Source organism: Typopeltis vanoorti, chromosome 4 (genome assembly GCF_054136105.1).
Source record: "Typopeltis vanoorti isolate ZY-2024b chromosome 4, IOZ_Tvanoo_1.0, whole genome shotgun sequence".
Classification (NCBI taxonomy): Eukaryota; Metazoa; Arthropoda; class Arachnida; order Uropygi; family Thelyphonidae; genus Typopeltis; species Typopeltis vanoorti.
This window is the reverse complement of record NC_143552.1, coordinates 11069396-11094861: the sequence shown is the minus strand read 5'-3', so window position 1 is coordinate 11094861 and position 25466 is coordinate 11069396. Positions and strand designations below refer to the sequence as shown.

Sequence of the window (25466 nt, the reverse complement as noted above, 5' to 3'; positions counted from 1 at the left end):
GGAGCTCAAGAACAGAACCATGGGGCATGCCACTGGTTACTCTTCTTTTTTGAGACACTGCTCCATCATACACAACCTGCTGGTATCGTTCAGAGAGCCACTTTCTGATCCATCTAACCAGTATACCATCTATTCCCATCCTCTGCAGCTTGTACATCAACACTTATGTGGTAATCTATAAAATGCTTTTGCAAAGTCTAAGAATATCGCTGTATAAGATTCTCCCTTATCTAACATACTCGTCACCTTATCATAAAATGCAAATAAATTACAAAAACAGGACCTACCCTTTACAAATGCATGCTGCCCATCATAAAGAATGCTATGGCCATCAACCCAATTCTGTATTCTATTGCTTATCAATCTCTCCAACACTTTGACCACAACTGCAGTTATACAGACTGGCCTATAGTTGGAGACTTTTGTCTTAGAACCATGTTTGTGGAGTGAGTAGTACTATTTTGCCTTCTTTCTGCTCTTTAGGAACCCTACCAACTGAAAGACATTCATTAAATAACCAGGTTAAGGGCATAACCAACTATGGTGCACATTCCTTAAGAATACATGGTAATGTGTCATCCATTCCCACAGCCTTACTCACATTGAACCCACCCAACCAACATCTGATACACCTCTGCTTCTTTCACTTCCAATTCTCTTAATACTTGCCTCTCTTTTATATATTGTACCAGATCATTTATACCAGTATGATATACGCTGATAAAGTGCTCGTTCAATAATTTTATTATATCCCTTGCAGCTGTTATTCTGCTGCCATGATTATCCACCAGTGTTAACCTGCCATAATTTTTTTTCTCTTGCTTGCCATGTAGCGGAAAAATTCCCTTGAGTTAACCTTGGCCAGACAAGCCAGTCTTCTCTCATATTGCACCTTTTCTTTCTTTCTTTCTAGCCTGCACTTTATACTCTTCACGGATTTGATCACCACCAATTGTCTTGTACCTCATCCATAACATTTTCTTTTCCAGCACAGCTTGCTTGATTTTGCTGTTCATCCATTCACTGTATCCATATAATGTATGCTGCTATCACTGTAAAAAAAAAAAAAAAAAAAAAAAACTGCAAGAAGTGTATGGGAATAATGTTTTGAATGTGCAAAAGTGCTAGCGATGGTTCCAAAAATTTAAACTAGGGAATTTATCTTGAAAGACTCTCCTCACTTTGGGTGCCATGTTTTTCTCTTGATAATGATATGCTGGAAACCACTATTGCAAGAAATGGCAATGCAGCTGTTGAAGATTTAGCAAAAGATCTCAATTCGTCATCGACCATCCATTGCCATTTGCAAGAACTCGAATAGTGCCTCAGCTCTGCAAGTGGATTCCTCAAGAACTGTTATCAATTGAAGAGTTCATCAACATCTGCACTACTCTTCATTACTCAAGAGGTTCAGTCTCCGTTTTTGAGTCATGTAGTCATTGGTGATGAAAAGTGAATACATTTATAAAAATGTTAAGCACCACAAAACCAATCACAGCTGGAGTATACTGTGAACAACTCTATTGATTGAATGAAAAACTGAAAGAGAAGACTTGTTCTCTCGTCAATTGAAAGAGTGTTATTTTACATCATAACACGGCACCCAGAGTGAGGGGAGTATTTCAAAATAAATTTAGTCGAAAAGCTTCCACATTCTCTGTATTCTCCTGATCTTGCACCTTCAGATTACCACTTATTTTGAAGTTGGCAACGTTTCATTAATGAAGATTGAGCCTTTGCGACTTTTTTGCCTCCAAACCTCCTGAATTCTATAGAAATTGCATTATGAAACTTTCACAACATTGGAAGAGCATTATTGTTTCAAATGGAAAACTTATACCTGAGATTAAATTAGCAAGTGATTTATCTTTTATATCCTTTCAAAACTTAATGCTAAAAACATTACTTTTGGGTTGACCTGATATGTTCAGCTGGCATCCATTCACATTATAACATTGAAAGAAACACTTTAAAGAAAGACGTGTCTATCACTAAACTATCAACCTCTTGCTTTTGTCTGTCTGAAGCAATGTTCATCAACACTCATTTAACACCCAACCATCACTTAATTATTGATGACCAATGTGGATTCTTCCAGTTAGGATCCATAGCAAGTCTTGCATACATCCAATTCCAATGCATGCGAACACATGCATTGGAAAAGTTTAGAGAAACTTGTGCTGCTGCAATTAACACTGTTACACGTCCAAAGCATTTCATAGGGTCTGGTATCAAGGGCTTGCTAGCAAATTGCTATTTTTGGGTGCGCTTTTCTTTATAATTGGATTGCCACTTTTCTCTTAGGTCTGCCACTGCATGTACTGATGGAGTTGTTTCCACAGATTTTTGTATTGATGTAGATTATATCCCACTCATATGTATAAATACTCTGCTCTCTAAATACTGAACCTCAAACAAAGTTTGAGGTTCAGTATTTAGAGAGCAGAGTATTTATACATATGAGTGGGATATATTGAGGTTCAGTATTTAGAGAGCAGAGTATTTATACATATGAGTGGGATATAATCTACATCAATACAAAAATTTATAGTTTTGTTTGATAGTAGCACTATTCTTCCTACTCATATGACTCAAATACGACTCATATGATGTAAAGATAGGCAAGGTAATCAGGGTTGCTGGTGATATGCAGTACTTGCAGAATGATTTGAATAGGCTGGAATTGTGGGCATGGGAAAATGGATGTCAGTTCAATGTCAGTAAATGTAAAGTCATTCACTTTGGTGTGATCCAGTGTCGTATTATATTGGGGGGGGGATTATGCTAGAAGAAACTGATGAGGCTAGGGATCTTGGAGTATTAGTAGATAGGATATTGAAGTTCAAGAACCATGTGGCAAAAATTGCAAACACAACTCAAATTGCAAGCTGAAATGAATGTTCACATGTAAAGATAAAAATGCCATTTTGCTTCTTTATAATGCCTTGATAAGCCCTTGCTTGGACTATTTTGCACAAGTCTGGTCTCCTGGTTTCAGTTGCAATTCTGATATATTGGAGAGAGTGCAATAGAGTGTGTTAAAAATATCAGAATTGTGGAATACTGATTATGAAGACAGGTTGAGAATTTTAGACTGCAGAGACTAGCAAACAGGAGAAAGAGGGGTGATATGATTGAGACCTACAAATTTCTGAAAGAGTCGTACAGGATTTGAATAGATTGAACGTTTCAATTTATGGAAGGTGGGGAAAGGACAACAGGGAATCCTTGGAAGCTAAGAATGGGGTGAGGGCTAGATTTTTCTCTCATAAGGTGGTGCTTGATTGGAATGGATTGCCATTGGATGTTGTGAGTGCAAGCAGTGTGAATGAATTCAAGAGTAAGTATGATAGCTTGTGTGTGTAGTATACGACCTCCCTCGATGTGTCTCTGACTTCCTGGAGGTCTCTCTTAACAATAATAATAATAATAATGACAAACCTTGCAGTATTCAAATATCATGCTTTGGTATCTTCTGTAACCATTATCCTAAACATTGCTCTCCAACCATCATTTTGGGAAGGTGATAATCTAGTCACCTTCAGTGCTGGTCTTTTATTACTCACAAAAAAAAGACCCCCCCCCCCCCCCAAAAAAAAAAAAAAAAAAAAAAAAAAAACTTATCTCCAGCACCAGACCTGATCTCTTTTCTCATATTAACTTATCCCAAGCATTTTCTAGTGTAAACACACCACAATCTCTCGCACTGGTTACCAGAAAACCTGGCATCCTGTTTTTGCTCAAGACTTTACTGTTCATCCGTCCATGTACCAACACTAAAAATCCCAAATCCACCAACCCTCAGAGTGCTGTTCTCGTATTTGGGATTGTTCACAAAAACCTCTAAGAATTCATGTACTTCAGAAGAGGGTTGTTTAGCCACTGATGATTTCCCCCTTACACACACACACACTCTGACCTTAGTCTTACAGATGTTCATTTTGCATCTTTTCTACAAATATTTCTATTAATCCTACAATAACACAAGCAAGAAATGCTTAACATCCATTTACAGTTGAATAACTCCTTGAACTTGTTGCCCATTCATCTTTCAATCCATTTGCTTTTGTTTCTGGAACAACCTTCACTACTAAATATTTCCTTAAGACTCCAACCTCCATACTTTTCTCTTTTACCTTGTCATAACCTTGTCTGCACATGGCATTGATTTGGTATAGGTTCTGCAGCCTTTTGTGTCTGTAGTGATATTGAAAATGTATGGCATCAAAGTAAGGAATCTAACAGAACAAATGCATAACACAACTTTTGGAACCAAATAAGATTGTTATTCATGTCTGTGTGTACATAAAACAATTCTATTCCCTGTCATGCGTTATGGAATGGCTGAAGGGGGGGGGACTGACAGTGTTTTCTCTTGTCAGGTGAGGCTCAGAGTAAAAGTTTGAAAACCACTGTGCTATAAGTTCATCAAACATCTTGTTTATAGGATCAACATAAAAAATGGCTGAGCTAAAATAGTGCTTTGGATCTCATTAGTGCAGACATCATTTGAAGCAGTGAGTGCTATAGCTGGAAGCTGTACATTACAAAAAGGAAAATTGTGTTATGTATAATGTTTGTTGCCATTAGACTTGTGCTGGCCGTGCAGAGACCAACTCAGTGCCAAACTTCTGGCCAACCTTAACCAGCTGTATTTCTGTCCCCTGTACATCCTATTTAAATAGTTCTTAAATCTTGGAAAGTTCACTGACAGCCTGAAACAGTACTATAACATATGCAATATAAAGAAAGCTTGATGTGATTCATGATTATCATGATGATCACATACCTATTGTTAAAAATGCCAGCAAGATTTATCACATTGCTTCATCAGTTCAATGACACGAACAAGGCAGAAAATTTAAAAAAAAAATGTTAATCCCAAACTGTCACTCAGAAACAGACTCTAAATGAAAACATTTGCAAGCTTGTTAATGTAGCTTTGACTGCCATAAAATTGTCAAGTTTCACCTCTTCTTGCTCACATACACAGAAATTAAACTTCCTTTCTGTGCTTGGTGAAAGTGACCAGCAATACTCACTAGAATCAAACTAGACTCACTGGTGAGCAGCCAGTGAGTCTAGTTCAATGCTATTTTGGGTGTGATGTGGGTAAATTGAAACTCTTGTGAAATAGGCAAGTTTTTAGATTAATATATTAATCTAATATATTAGATTAATCAGTAAAATATACATTTACTGATATATTTTAAATATTGTTAAATTAAGATACTTTTTAGACATCAAATTGTAAACAAAACATGAACTATCAACTAAATGTGTGTGTGTGTATCATCGTCATCAATCAAATTCCTGACATACCCTCAAGGGGTATACAGGATACGATAGTACTACATGAAAAATTTACATCATTACTAACTTCCTATCTACAATTTTCCTTCAAATCAGTCTGTTACTTGTCAAGACACCAATATTATCATTATCAGATCTTATATTTCTATCGTCTAAAGCACATTGTACCGTATCAATCCACCTATATCTTGGTCTTCCTCTGGGTTGTTTTCCTGCCAACCTGGCAGAGAACACTTGTTTTGCTAATCTTTCCTCGCCCATTCTGTTTAAGTGACCATACCACCTGAGATTAGCTCTGCTAACGCATTCCTGGATGCCGACAATGTCAAGTTCTTTCCTAATATCCTCGTTTTTAATATGATATTGCCATTGATGCCATCTGTTCATGCCTCTAATCTTTCTCAGGACGACTCATATCTGCAGTCAAGTGTTTTACTTCTGATCCAGCTCTCAGATCCATAAGTTAAAACTGGTTTGAACACTGTCTTGTACAGCTAATTTAGTGTTCCGACTAATTTCTCTCTTATTCTATATGAATTTATTTAATTGACTTCCCACCATACCAGCTTTATTGATTCTGTTGTCTATTTCTATATTTAATTTACCATCTTCACTAAAAATTATGCCTAAGTAGCTGAAATGTTTTACTTGTTCCACAGGTTCCCAGTTCACAACACAGTTCACATACATTTTCAACAATTCTACCTATTTTCATTGTCTTTGTCTTTTTAATGCTGACCTTCATACCATATCTATTACAACAGTTATTCACTTTCATCAGGGAATCTTGCAAACTTGTAGCAGATTTATTTAGAAGTTAACATCTTCTGCATAAAGCAAAGAGCTGACATTAACATATCCAATTCTGATATCATGTTTAATACCACTTTCTTTCATAGTATGATCCATATAGATAATGAATAACAGAGTGGATAATGTACATCCTTGTCTCACACCAGATTTAATATTAAACCATCTTCCTGTACTTCCTTCAATTCTAATTGCTGACTTACAACTCAAATAAAGACTAAGTATTGCTTGATATAATGCCCCATGACACCATTTAACTGTAGTGTATTGAATAGCTTCTCTCCTGGCACCTTATCATATGCCTTTTCCAGATCGACAAAACTTAAATACAGATCTTTGTTATATTCCCATGCTTTCTCAACTATTTGTTGTAAAGTGGAGATCTGATCCTGACAGCCTCTATTTGGCCTGAATCCAGCTTGTTCTTCACCAAGCTTTTCTTCCACAATTCTTTTCAACTGTTTCTCAAAGGATATTTCTGTATAATTATGCATAATTGAAGAACATATTGCTTTGTTTTGTCATCCTAACATTTAGTTTACTAAAACATTGCCCATAACAATATTTATATAAAGTAGCCTAATCTATCCATAAATACTTTTACAACTTGAACAGCACTTTCCTTTAATCTATCAGTAAATCATTTACAGCTTTCAGCACATACAAACCACATGTATATTGTGCATATAGCAGCACTCAATGTTCAAAATGTCCCCCTTTTGCCTTCACGCATGCTGAAAGTCTGAGGCTAAATCAAGGATGATACAAAGAGCATCCAATGGAAACATTTCCACTGCTCGCTCCAAATCCTCCTTCAGGCTGGCAATGTTGGGGTGTTGTTTCTTACAGGCTGCTCTCTCAAGCTCCAACCACAATCTGAAGTCCAGCGGATTCAGATCGGGACTTCTAAATAGTGGTATGTGGTCATGCACATCGCCTCCAACAACTGTTGTGTGGTCCTATCCTTGTGTCCAGGGGCTTAGTCCTGTTGGAGGGTCAGCTGTCTGCTATTAAATAAGGTGTTGTTCAGGGGCTATACCACAGGTTCTAGCATGGTGTCTTGATACACTTTGGAGGTTTTGACTCCTTTATCGCAGAAATGCAACTTTAATATCCTCCTTGATACCCACCACCAGACCATCAATGATGCAGGGTCATGATCTCTCTCTCTCTCTGAATCCTGGGTGATATGGCATGCGTTGTGCAACCACCCAATTCTTTTGGCAGTTAAACGATTTCAATGGTGAAAATCTTCTCATCTGTGAAGAGGATATCTCTGCCTGTTTATGTACTGCCAGAAAAGTGCCTTTGATTTTATCAAAACCTTCTGCCCATAAGTTGTGGTGTTAGGAAGCATCCAGTAGAACTAACCGATGACCCCCCCCCCCAGGTCATCAGTTAGTATTCTTGACATAATTCTCTGCGAATTTTACATAATCAGCAAACAACTGAATATTTCCTTTCAGGTTATTTCCTATGTAATTTATGTACAAATTAAACAATAGTGATTCCACACCGAACCTTGTGACACACCACTAGTCATCTGTTTTTACCTTGATTCTGCCTCTTCATATACCATATCCCACAACTTCATTTTCTGCATTCTCACAGAATTACTGCGGAGGTGTGCCTTCACAGCCATCATAAGCTGTTGCATCCTAACACAGTGTAGTCGACCTGTTCTTCGGCAGTCAGTATTTTGGCAGTTCTTCTGTATTGTTATGACAGTTAATAGTCCAATACACAAGCAACATACTGATCCCAAGTGTTTTTAGCATGTTGATAATAACAGGTGGCTGCATTCCAACCTTGTGAATTGCTGTTACAGCTATATGGTTCTCATATTCTCCCCATTTCATGTTAACCAGTACAGCTAGATCTTTCTCTCTACTGATAAACATGCAAATGCACAGCGCCATTAATGGAACCCAGCTCGCTCAATTCTGTGGGCAGCATGGGGGGGGGGGGGGTTGGAAGTTGTAAAATTATTTTTGTCAAGACTGTCTAAATAGATACCTTGGCCGAGTAAAATTTTTTGTAGCTTGTAGATTTAAGTTGTATTTCTAGAGCCCTGATGATAATGGTTGTCTGGTATTCTGGTAGTTAGATGGACTACCTGTTAACACCGATCAGTACTAATGGCAGTTACTTTGGCATCCTTTCCTATTTAATTATTGGAACTGGAGAAGGGAAGCCATTTTGAGTAGTAGATGTTTAAGTCTCCAATGAAGAACTTCTTTGATACCTGCTGTTCTCTGCATATAACTGCAGAAATATGTGAAGTGATCTTGGTTCTGTCTTCATTTGTCATCAGTTTCCTGATATGGTCCCTCAAGAAGGTGTGTTCAGGTGATGATGGTTTTCCAAAAAAAAAAAAAAAAAAAAAAAAGCAATTTCTAAATTGACATACAGAAAAAAAAAACCACATGGCATTGCAGAAGTAAAAAAGTTAAGGGCTATTTCTTTACTATATGTAAATTTGACATGCATCTATTTTAGTAATAGATGTGGACATCTCTCATAAACCAATTGAAAATTTTCAAGTTGCTTAAGATCAACCAGGAAATCTTTCAGATTCCATTATGTTTCAGATATGTCTGGGTGCCTATCAAAAACTGTTTGCATGCAAGCCATAGGTATGTTGCACTATCATTGTACAGGAGATGAGTTAGGCATTGCACAATGATCTAATCATGGAATACTGATTTGTTTCTTCCACATCTTAATTCAACAATTACATCCTATTTACTGTTTTCAAGTGTAGCAGAAAACTTGAATAGAAATCAATCACTTATTTATGCTTCAGATAAACTGCCAATAAAATGTCAGTTATTCGTAAATAAATATTCACTTAAATGAGAGTAATCCAGATTTTAGCAGTAATACAATTATAAATTGACAGCATCTCAATTACCACTTAGCATTGGTTAATTAGGGTTTAATGTAAACAGATTTTCTTGAATTTTATAGACTTTTAATTGTATTTTTTTTTAAATATAAATTATGCAGGATTATGCATTATTGTATAAATATGCAAACAAAATTGTTCTTAGAAATTAATGGTTTATATATATGTATACACACACACACGCGCGCTCAAATTTTTGTAAAGCTTTGATGTTAAACAGATTTGTTTAGTTAAAATAAAATATCTTGACCATCTAAATTAATAAGCTGACATTTAAACAAATGAGGTATTAACCCAGACAATGTTGAATAGAATGACTCTGTACCATTTGATTTTTTTTCTCCCTCTAGAAATGGTTGAAGCAATGAAAAAAGTTGCTTCTTTGGATGTTGAATTGACTGTAGAGGAAAGAAATCTTTTGTCTGTTGCATACAAAAATGTAATTGGAGCACGAAGAGCATCATGGCGAATTATCAGCAGTATTGAGCAAAAGGAAGAAAATAAAGGTGCAGAAAACAAACTGGCAATGATTCGCCAATATCGGTTACAGGTAAAAAATGTGTAGCAAATTTATTTATGTTAATTCTGGTGCACTTATTTTTTATTTTGAACTATGTTCAAAATAATCTAGCAGACACTACAGGTTAATTTTAAAACTAGCTTTATGGTTTTTTAAATGCTTGGGTTGAATGCTTATTAGGATAGATGTACATGAGAAAATGCACTGGTATGAAAGATTTGAAGGTCTTCTTTTGTCATATTTTCTAATATAAATGGTTAAACAATATAGCATATTTGTTCTAACAGAGTATTAAATAACTGTCTTTGAAAAAAATTACTGTTTATTTTGGAATACAGAATCATATTAAACGCTTGACCACCATAATTCCAAAGATGTATACTTACCATTTTTTTTTTTATAACATCCAACTTCCAGACCATTGATATACCATACTTTTAACTTGTCATGACTTAGTGCAGTTGTACTGATTTCTTTGATCATTTTTGTTTTTTGCTATAGCTGTTTAGAATAAAATTCAGACCTTCACTTTCTTTTAACATGATTTATTTTTAACTACTTTGTTTCAGAAAGGTCTATTTCAGATATGGTATTAATATTTAAATCTAATTTTTTTTTATTTTTGTAATTTAAATGTATCGTACATTTGAATTGGTGAAGTGCAAGATATATCACTGTCATATCTTAAAATAGTTCACAAAAAAGAATGGATTCTTACTTTTTAGAGCCAGTATCAGTCTTCTGGCAACTTGCTTTTTAATGTCAGCAAAGTGTGAAAGAAGATTTTAAAATATCTGCTTGAAATATAAATTGTGTTCATAAAAGACAACTAATGAATGCCTCACTTGCCTTTTTTTTTTTTTTTTTTTGTGAATTTCTAAAACTGCAAACTTATTAATTCATGTTTATCAGAAAGGGACCAACAAGCATATTTGTTGGTCCCTTTTAAGAGGAAGAATGACTTCGGAAGGATAACCTTAGTGGCTGCTGATGGTATTGAGGTGACAAAATCAGATGTAATAGTCGAGTTACTGAGTGATCACTTCTCAAAAGTCTATCACCCAAGTGAGGATATCTCTATACCTATAGCAATACCTAATGTGAGAATTGAAGCTAAAGAATCAGAGGTATTAAATATATTGCGAAACTTAAATGCAAACACTGCGGTAGGCTTAGATGGAATATCAGCTCAGGTGTTGCGTGAATGTGCAAATGAATTGTCAACCCCTCTTACCTGGATATTTAATTTAAGTTTGAACTCTGGTATGGTCCCTAGGGAGTGGAAGTTAGGCAAAGTGGTTCCTTTGCATAAGGGTGGCTCTAAAACTGCAGTATTGAATTACAGACCAATCACCATCTCAGGAGTAGTGGTAAAAGTATTGGAAAAGTTGGTTAAAGACAAAATTCAAGAATGGGTGGATCAGGATATGATACTCTATAGAGGCCAACATGGTTTTGTTAAAGGTAGATCCTGCCTTAGCAATCTATTAACTATCCATAATAGAATAACATCAGAGTTGGACAAAGGAACTGGCTACACAGTGGTACTTCTGGATTTTGCTAAGGCTTTTGACAGGATACCCCATAGAACACTGTTACGCAAATTGGAGCAGATGGGAATGGATATTAAATTGGTGATATGGATAGGAGAATGGCTCAGGGAGAGATACCATAAGGTGGTGTATGGAGGAGCCGAGTCCAGAATGAGGCAGGTGACCAGTGGTGTGCCTCAGGGCTCTGTGCTTGGGCCAATGTTGTTTAATTTGTATATAAATGATATAGGAAACGGCTTAAAGGGAGATATTCAGTTGTTTGCTGATGATGCAAAGTTGTGTAGTGCAATAAAAAATCAAGCTGATGTTGAAAGTTTGCAGGAGGATTTAAATAAGCTGGTAAAATGGGCAAAAGAAAATGGATGTCAGTTCAATGTGGAAAAGTGTAAAGTCTTGCATTTTGGGATTAAAAGATTACCAGCTGTGTACTACATAGATGGAAAGGTACTCCAAGAGATTGATGAGGCTAGGGACTTAGGGGTATTGGTAGATAAGGAGATGAAGTTCAGAGGACACATTGCTAAGGTGTCCAAGATTGCACATAGGATTACTTGGTTGTTGAGGAACACACTGACATCCAGAGATAAAGAGGTTATTATTCCCCTTTATAAAGCATTGATACTTCCACATTTGGATTACTGTGCTCAGGTCTGGTCACCTGGATTCCTTGGAGATGAGGAGGCTGTGGAGAGGGTTCAGAGAAGAGTGACCAAGTTGGTGAGTGATATAAAAAATGCTCCCTACATTGATAGATTGAGAGCTTGTGGATTGCAGAGATTGGTTGATAGGCGAAGAAGAGGGGATATGATAGAAACATTCAAATTACTAAAAGGTTTTTATAGGATTGATGCAGGGGAAATGTTTCAGCTGTGTGATAGTGATGGAAGAACAAGAGGTCATCTCTGGAAATTAAAGAAGAGTGTGGTAAACAAAGGTGTCAGAACAAGGTTTTTTGCCTGGAGGGTGGTGAATGAGTGGAATTCATTGCCTGACTTTGTTGTGAGCTCTTCATCTGTAAATGAATTCAAGAAGAGATATGACAGATATTGTTTTGCTAGTTTGGGTCTCCCGCGATGAGTCTACTGACTCCATGGAGATACCCGTAATAATAATAATAACAAATGCACTCCTTCACATTTTTAGTTTTCATATATATATAATTTTTTTTTTTCATGATTCTATTGCCATAAACTGAAATTTCTATAAAGAAACAATTCCAGAAATTTCAAATTAATTTCTGTTTAAGTCTTTGCTTTTTACAAAGATGAATGTATCCTTTATTACCTTTAAAAGTATTTTAAAAGAAATTAAAGTCCTGATTTTCTTCTATTATACATTTTTCTTTCTATAATATCCTAGCTTAAATGCACACTTCCCATTTAATCTCTATAATAATGTGAGTCAAATGAGACTTTTAGGTCAAAGGAGACTTTTGTGTTTTTTAATCTAATCAATAATGTCTTCTAACAACTTATTTCTCCCACCTTGTTTTTCACCAAATCTTTAATATTTTCCCATTTCTAAATTTTGTTAAAATGGTAATGAAGGTATTAGAAGAAATTCTTCAAATTTTTTGAAAAAAATCTTTACAAATGATCACGTAACGTGAAAACTGTGGCAATAAAGTGCATTATGTTGTCAAAAACAGTGAGGAATCAAGCTGAATTATTGAATATAGGAAAGAACCGTTATGTCTAAAAGGAACCAAGCTATGGTGTTAAATGTACTGTAAATATCAAAAGAACTGAGGTACTTTGTTTCTTTTTGATTTAGAGGCAATCTGAGATAGCCTATCATGGCATTTGGTTCATCGACATTTCCTTTATGAAATAAATCAGTTGGCATTTTGGTCTTATTTAGCAAAAATTTTAGCATGATGTCAGAAGACATTATGCTGATGTCAAAACAGAATGGTATAACATAAGAAATTTACTGGCTATGGTGTTGTCCTTTTTTGTGTTGGAACATGGTATTTATAATGACTACTCCATGTCCTGAACAGAAATCCAATGCTGTTTACCATTATTATTAATTTTCTCCAAATTTTTCAAGAATATTTCTGTCTAGTATTCACATCCTACTCAGCTGTTTAGATGTTCACAAAGGGCAAACGTTTCCATTTTACAGCAGCTGATATAAATGTCAGCTGCCTTGTCTAGTGACTCAAAAAATTCCTATACTACTTCCTTAATAGAACCTTATTCCCATAGAAGCCTTTTTATCCATTTCCCAACTGTGGTATTGGTCCACATCACTACTTGAAATTGCCTTCTGTTCAAGAAGATTGTTGTTTAGTATTGAATGCTATAACTGTTCTTTTCTTTTCATGATGATCATTGCCTGAATATAATATCTTGTATTTATTTAGAAGAATATTACCTGTTTTTATCATTCTTGTTTTGGTAACACCAATTATGTTGATGCGGTACTTCTCTGATTCTTCTGTTGGTTCCATGACTTTTCTGTTGATGCGTTTATGTTAATGGTGCCTATTTTGAGTGCTTCTGATGTTGATCTGGAGTTTCTTCTAGTAGCTGGCTTTTATTGTTTGCTGTGTTACTGATGAAAACAGTGGAATGAATTGGCTTGTTTAACTGAAATGCTGTCACAGCTATCATGATATTTCATTTTGTTGTACCATCATTCTTTTGGGTTTAAGCCAATACCAAATGCTGTTTTTCATCAGCTAAATCCAAAATTGTCAGTCTATCCTTGTTTCATTATCCAAGTAGATATCCACTAACAGGGTGCACCCTGTTAGCAGACCAACTAAGTTTTCTGATTGGACATCAGAAGGCTTAGTTGGTCTTCTTTTCTTAAAGGACATGTGGGATGTGATCCTAGGCTAACTCTGGTTACTTGAATGAAATATATCTTGCACCTAGTTAGATGGGTAAATTCATGATTCAGCTTTTCGTGCAAAACAATATTTAGATAGTTACCATATCTTGTATTCTTGCTGATAGTAATTTCATCTAGTCCCTTATTGAGTGAGTGAATGAAACTTAAGTGTCTAAAATTACTCCTGGGTTTGTATTGATTTCTTTTTTTCTGTGATAGTACATTGCTAGGGCTACTTAAATAAAAATGCTGGGGAGAATTTCTTGTTTACATATTATTTTGTAAATCTGGTATATCAACTTAAGAAGCATCAATGAAAAAGAAATGGAACTAGCAGAAGAATTGAATAAGTGTCAGATAGAAATAATAGGTGTGACTGAAACAAAGAAGGTTTCATAAATACTAAACACAAAAATAGGTGAGATCTTTCTAAGCGACAAATACAAAATGTTATTCAGGCAATAATAACAATCAGGGAAAAGAGGAAGTAGCTAGTATTCAACACTAAATATGAAGATAATCTTGAATGGCAGACAATATCAAGTTGTGATGGGAACAGATATCAGAATAGAATTTTCTGGTCCCACAGAAGGTTCTACTAAGGAAAAAAGTAGCAGAATTTTATCTGTTTGTGAAATTTCAACATTTGGATTTATATTTTTAACCAAATTATGCACGTTTTGAATTTCTGCTTTTTGTGTATCACCGTAGTTATCTTCGTAAATTCTAGAAGATTTTCTCCATGATACTTGAATCGCTTCAGGTTTGAGAATTCCCAAGCAACATCAATTGAGAATGCTACATCTTTCAAATTTATATTTTTTATTGATGTGGTAATGTCATAATTTTGGGAAATTACATTTCAAAGCAGGTCTTTATGATCTTTTAATTTAATGGATTGTATTATGTTCTGATCCATTGGTCTAAGGCACTTTGTACCGTATCAATCCACCTATATCTTGGTCTTCCTCTGGTTCGTTTTCCTGATAACCTGGCAGAGAACACTTGTTTTGCTAATCTTTTCTCTCCCATTCTCTTTAAGTGACCATACCACCTGAGATTAGCTCTACTAACGCATTCCTGGATGCCGACAATGTCAAATTCTTTCCTAATATCCTCGTTTTTAATATGATATTGCCATTGATGCCATCTGTTCACGCCTCTAATCTTTCTCAGAACTATCATATCTGCGGTCAAGTGTTTTACTTCTGATCCAGCTCTCAGATCCATAAGTTAAAACTGGTTTGAACACTGTCTTGTATACAGCTAATTTAGTGTTCAGACTAATTTCTCTCTTATTCTATATGAATTTATTCAGTTGACTTCCCACCATACAAATTTATCGATTCTGTTGTCTATTTCCATATTTAATTTACCATCTTCACTAAAAATCGTGCCTAAGTAGCTGAAATGTTTTACTTGTTCCACAGGTTCTCCATTCACAACGCAGTTGACATTTTCAATGATTCTGCCTATTTTCATTGTCTTTGTCTTTTTATTGCTGACCTTCATACCATATCTATTACAACAGTTATTCAATTTAGTCAGAGAATCTTGCAGACTTGTAGCGGATTTATTTAGAAGTATAACATCAGCATAAAGCAAAGAGCTAACATCTCCAATTTTGATATCATGTTTAATACCACTTTCCTTCATAATGTAATCCATATAGATAATGAATAACAGAGGGGATAATGTATATCCTTGTCTCACACCAGATTTAACATTAAACCATCTTCCTGTACTTCAATTCTAACTGCTGACTTACAACTCAAATTGCTTGATATAATGCCCCATTGACACCATATAACTGTAGCGTATTGAATAGCTTCTCTCTTGGCACCTTATCATATGCCTTTTTCCAAATCGACAAAACTTAAATACAGATCTTTGTTATATTTCCATGCTTTCTCGACTATTTGTCGTAAAGTGAAGATCTGATCCTGACAGCCTCTATTTGGCCTGAATCCAGCTTGTTCTTCACCCAGCTTTTCTTCCACAATTCTTCTCAATCGTTTCTCAAGAATACTTGCATAGATCTTGCCAGGAACACTTAGGGAAATACCTCTGTAATTCTCACATTCAGTTTTATTTCCCTTTTTATATATGGGTACTATTAGAGTTCTACTCCAATCGTTGGGAATTCGTCCCTCTGTTCAGGCTTTCTGAACTATGCAGTGCAGCCACCATAAGACATTTATACCACCGTACTTCAGCATTTCTGGTCGAATATCATCTACTCCTGCTGTCTTTGATGGCTTTTTCTACTTCAAGTATGGATATGTATTCCTGACTGCATGCCTGGTCAGTGTTTTTTACCACTGTGCTGTCATCACTGCTTGTTTCATTTAGCAGTTTTTCAAAGTAATTACTCCATACTTCAAGGATATCTTTTTCTTCTGTTTTCATGTCACCTTTATCATCTCTAAATCCTTTTACAGCACTCTTTCCTCCATTCCTAAGCTTCTTCAACAACCTCCAGAATATTTTGCCACCTTCTTGATATTTATTTTCTATATTCTTGCCAGTCCTCCCATGACTTTTGTTTAGCTAGTTTTACACAGTGTTTAGCATTCTTGCATTTGTCTCTGTATTCTCTAAGAGCACAAGCTGACTTATTTGACAGGAACTTTTGATATGCTTTCTTCTTTTCCTTCACTGCCTCTTTAACATCCTGTGTCCACCAGGGAGTTCTGATTTTTTTATCCTGGCAGACAACCTCACCATATGCCTCTCTGGCAGAATCAATCATGTTTTCTTCAGAGTTTGCCACTGAATCTCCAAGGTTTGATTCCTGTTCTCAAACTCTTTCATTTTTTCTTCAATAATCTTTGTGTATTTTAGTCTACAGTTCACATCTGAGAGTTGCTCAACTTTTATTCGCTTTAAAACTTTCTTACATGTTATTCTTTTCAATATGATATACAATTTTATCCTGCTCAAGACTAAATAGTGATCACTTCCAATTTCAAATCCTCTGTACATTCTGGTGTCCTGCACCAGGGAGAAAACATCACTATCAACAATAACATAGTCAATGAGACTTTTCTTATTCCTTGCCTCTTCTCTCCATGTGAATTTGTGCACATTTTTATGTTGGAACATGGTGTTAGTAATAACCAGTCCATGTCCTGAGCAGAAATCCAACAGATATTTGCCATTATTATTAGCTTTACTCTTTTCTCCAAATTTTCCCAAAATATTTTTGTATGACTCACAATCATTTCCTACTCTACCATTTAAATTTCCAACAAGAACCAACCTTTCCTTTTTTATTGTGTCAGTTGCTTTTTCTAAAGCATCAAAAAATTCCTCCATTTCTACCTTAGTAGAACATTCTGTGGGACCATAGGCACAAATAAGTCTCATTGTCCAGTTCCCCATTCTCATATTTGCCCACATTACTCTACTTGAGACTGTCTGCCATTCAAGAAGATTAGCCTCGTATTTTGTGTTGAATACTATGGCTACTCCTTCTTTTCCTTGATTGTCATTGCCTGAATATACCATTTTGTATTTATTGCTCAGAAAGATCTTGCCAGATTTTGTCTTTTTTGTTTCAGTCACCTCTATTATGTCAATCTGGTACTTATCTAATTCCTCAGCTAGCTCCATTTCTTTGCCATTCAGGCTTCTTATGTTGATAGTACTGATCTTTAACTCTGGTGATGTTGAGGGGTGTGTTTTCAGATTTGTTCCAGTAGCTGACTTTTCGCTGTTCGCCCTGGTTCCCTGGCAAAAACAACGGGGGCCTTGTTTAACCGGGCGATGCCCCATCTGGCATGATTTGTCATGTTGTACCATCATTTTCTATATTGGTTTACGCCAATAAGAATACAATTTGGTCGGCTAAATCCCAAGTTGCCAGCCCATCCTCGTTCATTCAGTATCCAGGTAGATTCCCAACAGGATGCATCACGAGAAGGTGAGGATTGGACATTAGGTCAGAAGCCCTGGTCGGTTCTCTGCATTCCTTTAAAGGCTATGTGGAGGTCTCCTCTCAGTTATACAGCTTTGACCCTTAAGCATATGCAGTATGTATATTCTACAAATATTTCCATGGGAAATGCTCATCGGAAATATCAATAATTCCTCTGCTCAGTACTAACCTCATTGGAACACATACAGCTGCTTCACAACATCCTTTCACAGTTCACCTAGAAACAAACAGAACAAGTTTCTTTTCCTCTTCCTTCATCCCTGCAACTGCTGCACTGTGAAACAGTCTCCCACCTGCTGTGTTTCCCAAGGAATACAATTTAAAGTCATTTAAATCAAATGTAAACAAATTCCTCCTTTCCCAAGCCACTACCCATACACGGTACTAATGTACTATAGGTCGACCAACCAACCTCCTGTGTATGGGCTCGACATAAATAAAAAAAATAGAAATGTGCACAAATTTATATGGAGAGAAGATGCAAGAAATAAGAAACGTCCCAGAGAACTATGTTATAGTTGCTAATGATATTTTTCCACTGGTGCAGGACACTAGAGTGTACAAAGCATTTGGAAATGGAAGTGATTACGATTTAGTCCTGAGCAGGATAAAATTGAAATTCATATCGAAAAGAGTGTGTAAGAAAGTTTTAAACCAAATCAAAGCTTGAACAGCTTTGAGAGGTGAACTGTAGACTCAAATACACAAACATCGAGACAAAAATGAAAGAATTTGAAAACAAGAACCAAACCTTGGAGATTCAGTGGCAAATCCTGAAGAAACACATAGATTTAGTCAGAAAGAATGTGGTATCTGATATCAAAATTGGTGGTGTTAATCTAAGCTCTTTACTTTATGCAGATGATGTTATACTTCTGAATAAATGCAGTACAAGTCTGCAAGATTCCCTGACAAAATTGAACAATTGTTGCAATAATTTGGTATGAATATTAGCAATAAATAGACAAAGACAATGAAAGGTTTAAGTGTTGAAAACATCAACTGCATCCTAAATGGTGAACCTATAGAACAAGTAAATCATTTCAGGTATTTAGGCAAAACTGGTATGGTAAGAAGTCAGCTGAATAAATTTATATGGAATAAGAAAGAAATAAGTTAAAACACTAAATTAGCTGTGTTCAAACCAATTTTAACTTATGGATCCGAGAGTTGGGTTAGAAATAACACTTGATCAAAGGCTAGAGACCTTTGATATGAGAGTTTTGAGAAAGATTAGTGGAACGAACAAATAGCACCTGGAAATATCTGTAAAAGAGACAATGCAGAAACTGACTGTAACGTTGAGAGAGGAGTCATCAAGAATTTTTATAATTGTTGTAGGTGTACCACTTCTAATATGAAAGCAGCATTCCAAGATAAGATAGATTTCTGATGTAGAGTTAAGCCTCTGGGTAGAAAAGAATATCTTAAGAAAAAGATGCCAATTTTTTTTTGGAAAATGAAGCTGCTGTATAGGTGATGTAATTATGCTAGTTTGTTCTTTTACTACTTATTTCATGTAATCATTTTTAAGTAATTATTCTAGGTCTCTAAAACCTTATCCTGGTCTGAATTCTTTGGCATTTCCTCAATTTTTAAGCTTTTCACTACCCTCCAAGACATTTTGAACCTTCCATATTTATCTCAGCTCTTCACATGGTTTTTCTAATTTCCTTTTTTCTCTCTCTCTCTCTCTCTCTCTGGATGTGTGATGACTTATTTACCAGGAAATTTCTTTCACTACAAATAACATAGCAATCCAGTTAGCTTACATAAGATTCAACTTCCCGACACATACGTAAGAATAATCATTGAACTGTATAAAAAGAAGTAAAAGTTGCCTTATTGCATACACGCACCTGATTGGTTTGAAATAGGGTCTGGTGTGAGGCATAGTTGTCTGGTATACTGTTTAACATAATCAATTGGATTATGAGAAAAGTTACAGGTGCAAGAAGAGGAATTAAATGAAGTCGAATGTCACCATTAGAAGATCTATATTATGCCCATGATATTTTGATAAATAATCAAAATACAATGATATACAAGCAAAATTGGAAGATTTGTGTAAAACAGCGGAAATAGTTGGTCTTAAAATAAATGACTAAAAGAAAAAGTTCTTAATCTAAAAACAGTAAATGCCACATTGAAATTAAAATCACTCGACATTCTGTAGAAGTTAAAAAAATTTTATATGCTTGGGAGCAAATGTTAGATACTGAAGGTGGAATTGACAGGAATATACTGCCAAGATTGACTAAAGGTAATACTGCTTTCAAAAAAAATATGGAAATCATCCAAATATCATATAAAACCAAAATGAAGATTTTCAGTAGCACTGTTAAGGCCATATTATTGTATGGATCAGAGACATGGAAGCTGACCTAAAAACAAGAAGCTAAATTAAATAGTTTTCAAATAAAATGTCTGCATAAAATATTAAAAATATTTTGGCCCCATCATATAACCAACGATGACTTATATAAGCTAACTGAGCAAAAATAGTATTATAAATGTGAAATAAAAAAAAAAAAAAAAAATATATATATATATATATATATATATATATATATATATATATATATATATCGCAGATGGAAATAGATTGGACATATACTAAGAATGGACATTAGAGAAATTCCTAGAGTGAGTTTGACATGGATCCCAGAAGGGAAAAGGGGAAGGCCTAAATTAACTTGGCAGTGAATGATGGAAAAGGAAAGAAGAATGGCAGAGCTAAAGAGAAGCTTCAACTGGTGGCTCAAGACAGTGGTATCTGGAAGAAACAGATCTCAGCCTTATGTGTCATGATGCACAAAGAGGATAAGTAAGCAGGAAGTATGTTTTGGGTAACCTCTGACAAAAATCCAGGTATTTTTGTCAAACTACTGTCAGATTAGTAGTCATGTACTAATAAAAGGTGAAGATAAAGAGCTCCGGGCAGAGCAAAACACCAAAATGCTGTGTGTGTGTGAGAGAGAGATCACATGGCATACTTTATGTCAAAGGTAGAAGAATAAAAAGGTGATCAAAAAAATTAAGACTGAACAGAGCATCCTCTATCAGGAGGCAAAGAAGCTATATATCACAAAAGTAGTAACAACTTTTGGCAAACCTTCTTACAGGTTTACCAAATGTTTTTTGTTTTACCAAATTTTTCCTTGGGTAAAATAAATTATGGCACCATCCACTCAGTTTACCAAAAAAAAGAAATCCAAGGCTGACAAAAACAGGATATCATAACATGAGAAGCCAGATGACACTGTCAAAAACAATGAAAATATTTCTACAGTGGAATGTCACAAAATGTCACAAATTCCTTCCATTAAAAAAAAAAAAATGACATTGTGGCTCTCTTGCAGAAGTATAAACCAGTATGCTTTTGCTTGCCTGACAACTATCTGAAGCCCAGTGACAATCTGGAATTGCAAAATGTAGCTGTCATTCACACTCTGAGCCCTATTAACTCGGGCAGATTTTATCAGATTCAGCAAGTGTTTTGTTTTTAAATTTTTACCGAACTTCAATATTTATCTCTGTATATAGATTGTTGTACGTATTGCATATCCATCTTATTTATAAAATGTAGTTATTGTATATAGGATTTTAACACCTGGTTGGTTCTATTTGTTTTTTATGAACTGCTTTACTTTTTTTTCCTACACTCATTTCTACACCTGTTTTATGTCATTTATTTATTAAGTAATTATGCATTGTGAACTGCTACTATGACCTGTATTTGCACAGTATGACCTTAGCTGTTTTTGCACTGCTAAATCCTTAACCAAACTTGAATAAAAATTCACCAGTTACTTATCATTATTATATTTGCTCTTTATTTCAAATTTTTCCTCAAACATTTCTGTATGTCTGGTATTAATTTCTTACTCTCTTGATTTCAGGTCTTCAACAAAAACCAAGTTTTCATTTTTCTTTGTCAGTTGCTCTTTCTAATGACTGAAATAATCCTCATGTTGTTCTGTCTTGAGCTTTTATTCAAGAAATTTTTCTTTGATTACAGTTGAATAATACTATAACTACTCTTTCCTTTTCCTGATCACTGTTGCAGAATGTTGACATTTTAATTATCATTTACGATGTCAGTAACACCAGATATATATTTGTAGTTTTTCCTTTTTCCATTGATGCCTCTTGCATTGATGGGTTCCATATTCAGTTCTGTTCAGTTTGAAGTTTTTTCCAGTAACTGAGTTTTCACTTCTTTAACAAACAGGGCCTTGTTTAATTGATAATACTCGAACATGAAATCATATTGTGTGTGTGGGGGGGGGAGGTTAAACAATGCAGAGTATGGTTTAGTAGAGTAAGTTCCAAAATTTGTGCTCTCATTTATTCAGTATACTGGTGGATACTAACTATCAGGTTCCACTGTGGGAAGGTCAGAATTGGACATTGCATCACAAGTCTTGGTTAATTCTCTGTGGTGGTCCTGGTCCTCTCTTCCTGCCACTTCTTTACATGCATGGCTTTCTGAGTGAAATTTTTCAGTTAACGGCAGTATTTTTTTTTTCCATATGGCATAATTTGATGTTTACATGAGATTTGTGTGCACTGAATTTTTGAATACAAGGAGAATATAGTATGCAATATTGTGTGGGCAGTGTCAAATAAAGCCTTTCCAAGCCTCCAATAAATAATCACAAAATGGTCTTGCTCCAGGCAAAGGAAATATTTTCTCTCCGAGAAAATATTAAGCATGATCCAGGATTGAGTAGGTGAAAAAATAGATCATGATCCTACTTAGCTACTAATGAGAAAAACCAAGAAACATCCCAAATGGATACAGACTTAGAACCAAAACTTAAATCACCACATCTTATCCCTCCACAATTTTATGGCTTTCCCAAGCCTGCCATCTCCCTTAAGACCATATGTTTTGGCATCATCTCTGACTTGTGCTTTATTCAAACATCTTCCTGGTCAGCCAGAAACTATATAGACATGTTCTGATCCTCAGTCTCAACATACTTTCTTTCTTTACTAACATTCTGGTGGACAACATTAGACTGAGTTGGAGATATTTTTCCACCTGAAGTCAAAAAACTATTTTAACATTGCCTTTGATCAAATTTCTTTTGGCAGCATGATGGTTTTTACAAATCACAATTTGGACTAGTCTTTTCAGTCCTTTTCTCCTCTGTCAGCTGATCTCTTCATGGAGAATTTCAAAAAGCATTTTCTAGTTTGAACTGCTTTGAAAGGAGCCATTTGGTGGAGATACATCAGTGATCTGTTCATTATTTGGAAACATGACCTAAATCTATACTATTTCTTCATTCTCCTTTTAAAATGAATTGTACTATTGTTGGTTTGAAAAGCAGTTAATTTTACATTGAAACTAGAAAAGGATGGAAAACACCTTTTACTGGATGTTCTCATCATTAAGAAACTTGACAGTGGTATCATTCTTGAGGTATATTGTAAGCCTACTCTCACAAGATGCTGTCTTCATGCTTTATCCCTTCACCTTCCAAAATCTAGGTATCATCCACACCCTCAAGAATCGAGCTTCTTTGATTTCACAAAATGAAGATCAACTTAAGACAGAACTTCAGAATCTTTTGAATTTATTTGTTCTGATTGGATATTCCAAAAAAAGCAGTTGACAGGATTTTTTCAAACCATCCCTCTTTCTATAATCAGAATTTCCAGTATAGAGACTTGATTGTCATTTCTTGGCAATTTATCCATTAGGATTGTTTCTCTTTTCAAATACTACAGCATCAGAGTGACTTTTAAGCTGATTCAAACTATTTGCAACAGCCTCCTCAGATCTCCTAAGGACAGCCCCCTTTTACAAACACTTAGGAGTATATAGAATACCACACTCATGTGGTCTAGCTTACACATGGCAGAGAAGCTGTGGATTTGAGGGGATAAAGAAAGAACATGTTGGATATGTTGAACATAAAGATTGGTCTGACTAGCAATAGCTGAGCCCAGTGGAGTCTAGAGGAGATAATGCTGGGTATAGAAATAGTGGCATTTTATGCTTTATACTAATGCCAGGAATATCCTGGAATAAAGGAGAGGAATTGGTGGTGCTGATAGCACATCGGCCTGGCCAAAGATTATTGGGATCATTGAGACGTGGTTGACAGAAGAGGATATAATAACAGGAATAGAAGTAGCAAGGTACAGCATTTTTCGGCAGGATTAGAAGGGAAAGCGTGGTGGTGGAGTACTGCTTATGATAAGTGACGACTTATAGAATTAGGGAATTTTTTAGCTATGTGGCCAGTAAGAGGAGAAATGATTGTGGAAGAATGGCATTGTGGAATAAAAATAGGAATAGAGTCACTGATGCAGAGGACATGGTGGAATTGTTCAATGAACAGTTTATTGGTGTATTTCACCCTGGAGGAGTAAATTTTAATACTAGAGGGATAGGGCAGGTTCAAGGTTTAGAGGTTCAGGAGCTGTGGGACTGGATGGTATTTCACCATGAGTTTTGAGAGAATGTGCTAAGGAACTGACATCTCCTTTGACCTGGCTTTTCAATGAAAGTCTGACTACGGGAAAGGTGCCCAGGGAATGGAAGGAAGGTAAGATAGTGCCATTGCATAAGGGCGGTAGCAGACTGGAAGTGTCTAATTATAGGCCAGTTTGTGTGTCATCAATAGTTAAGATCTTGGAGAAATTACTTAAGGACCATGTACAACATTGGGCAGATGAGGGTAATGTTATCTGTGAGAGTCAACATGGATTTGTGAGGGGCGCTCTTGTTTTAGTAATATGCTAGCCTTTTATAATAAAGTTACAAGAGTAGTAAATGAGGGAAAGGCATATACTGCCATTTTCTTGGATTTAGCGAAAGCATTTGACAGGGTGCCACATGATAAGCTGATATTTAAGTTGCAGCACGTGGGTTTGGATGTCAGGTTGGTCAACTGGATTCAGGATTGGCTGTCTGATAGGTATCAGAGAGTTGGTGGAGCAGTTTCAGGGAGGCAGAGGGTTACAAGTGGGGATTCCACAGGACTGTTCTGGAACCTATATTGTTTAACCTTTATATCAATGACATTGTCAGTGGATTCTGGGGGGATATTCAGTTGTTTGCAGATGATATGAAGCTGGGAAGGGTTATTAGTAATAGTGCAGATGTCAGTAGTCATGCAAAAGGATTTGAATAAGCTAGACAGATGGGCAAATGAATGGGATGTCGGTTTAATGTAGCAAAAATGTAAAGTCTTAAGGTTTGGGACACATCGATGGGATGCTTCATACTCTATTGTAGGAGATATACCGGAGGAAGTAGGGGGAGACAAGAAATCTGGGGTTGATGATTGATAGAAACCTGAAATTTAGGGGACATATTGCAAAGGTGGTGAAGGTAACACAGAGGATTGCTGTAATAATGAGGACACTGACCTGCAAAGATAAAACAGTTATCATTCCGCTGTATGAGACCGTGATCAGACCACACTTGGACTATTGTTCTCGTATTTGGACCCCAGGATTTGAAGGGGATAAATTAATTGTGGAAAGGGTACAAAGGCGGATAACAAAGATGGTTTCAGGACTGTACAATGATAGTTATGAGGATCAGCTGAGGGAATG

The 25466-nt window shown here is 35.7% G+C and overlaps 1 protein-coding gene across 1 annotated transcript in view; it reads left to right on the top strand.

Moving 5' to 3' along the window:
* 14-3-3epsilon (tyrosine 3-monooxygenase/tryptophan 5-monooxygenase activation protein epsilon) overlaps positions 1–25466 on the top strand; it is a 152132-nt gene that overhangs the window by 16578 nt on the left and 110088 nt on the right. The window contains exon 2 of the mRNA XM_090391635.1: positions 9382–9581. Coding sequence (XP_090247761.1) covers positions 9382–9581 — 200 coding nt within the window. The remainder of the gene's footprint in view (positions 1–9381; positions 9582–25466) is intronic.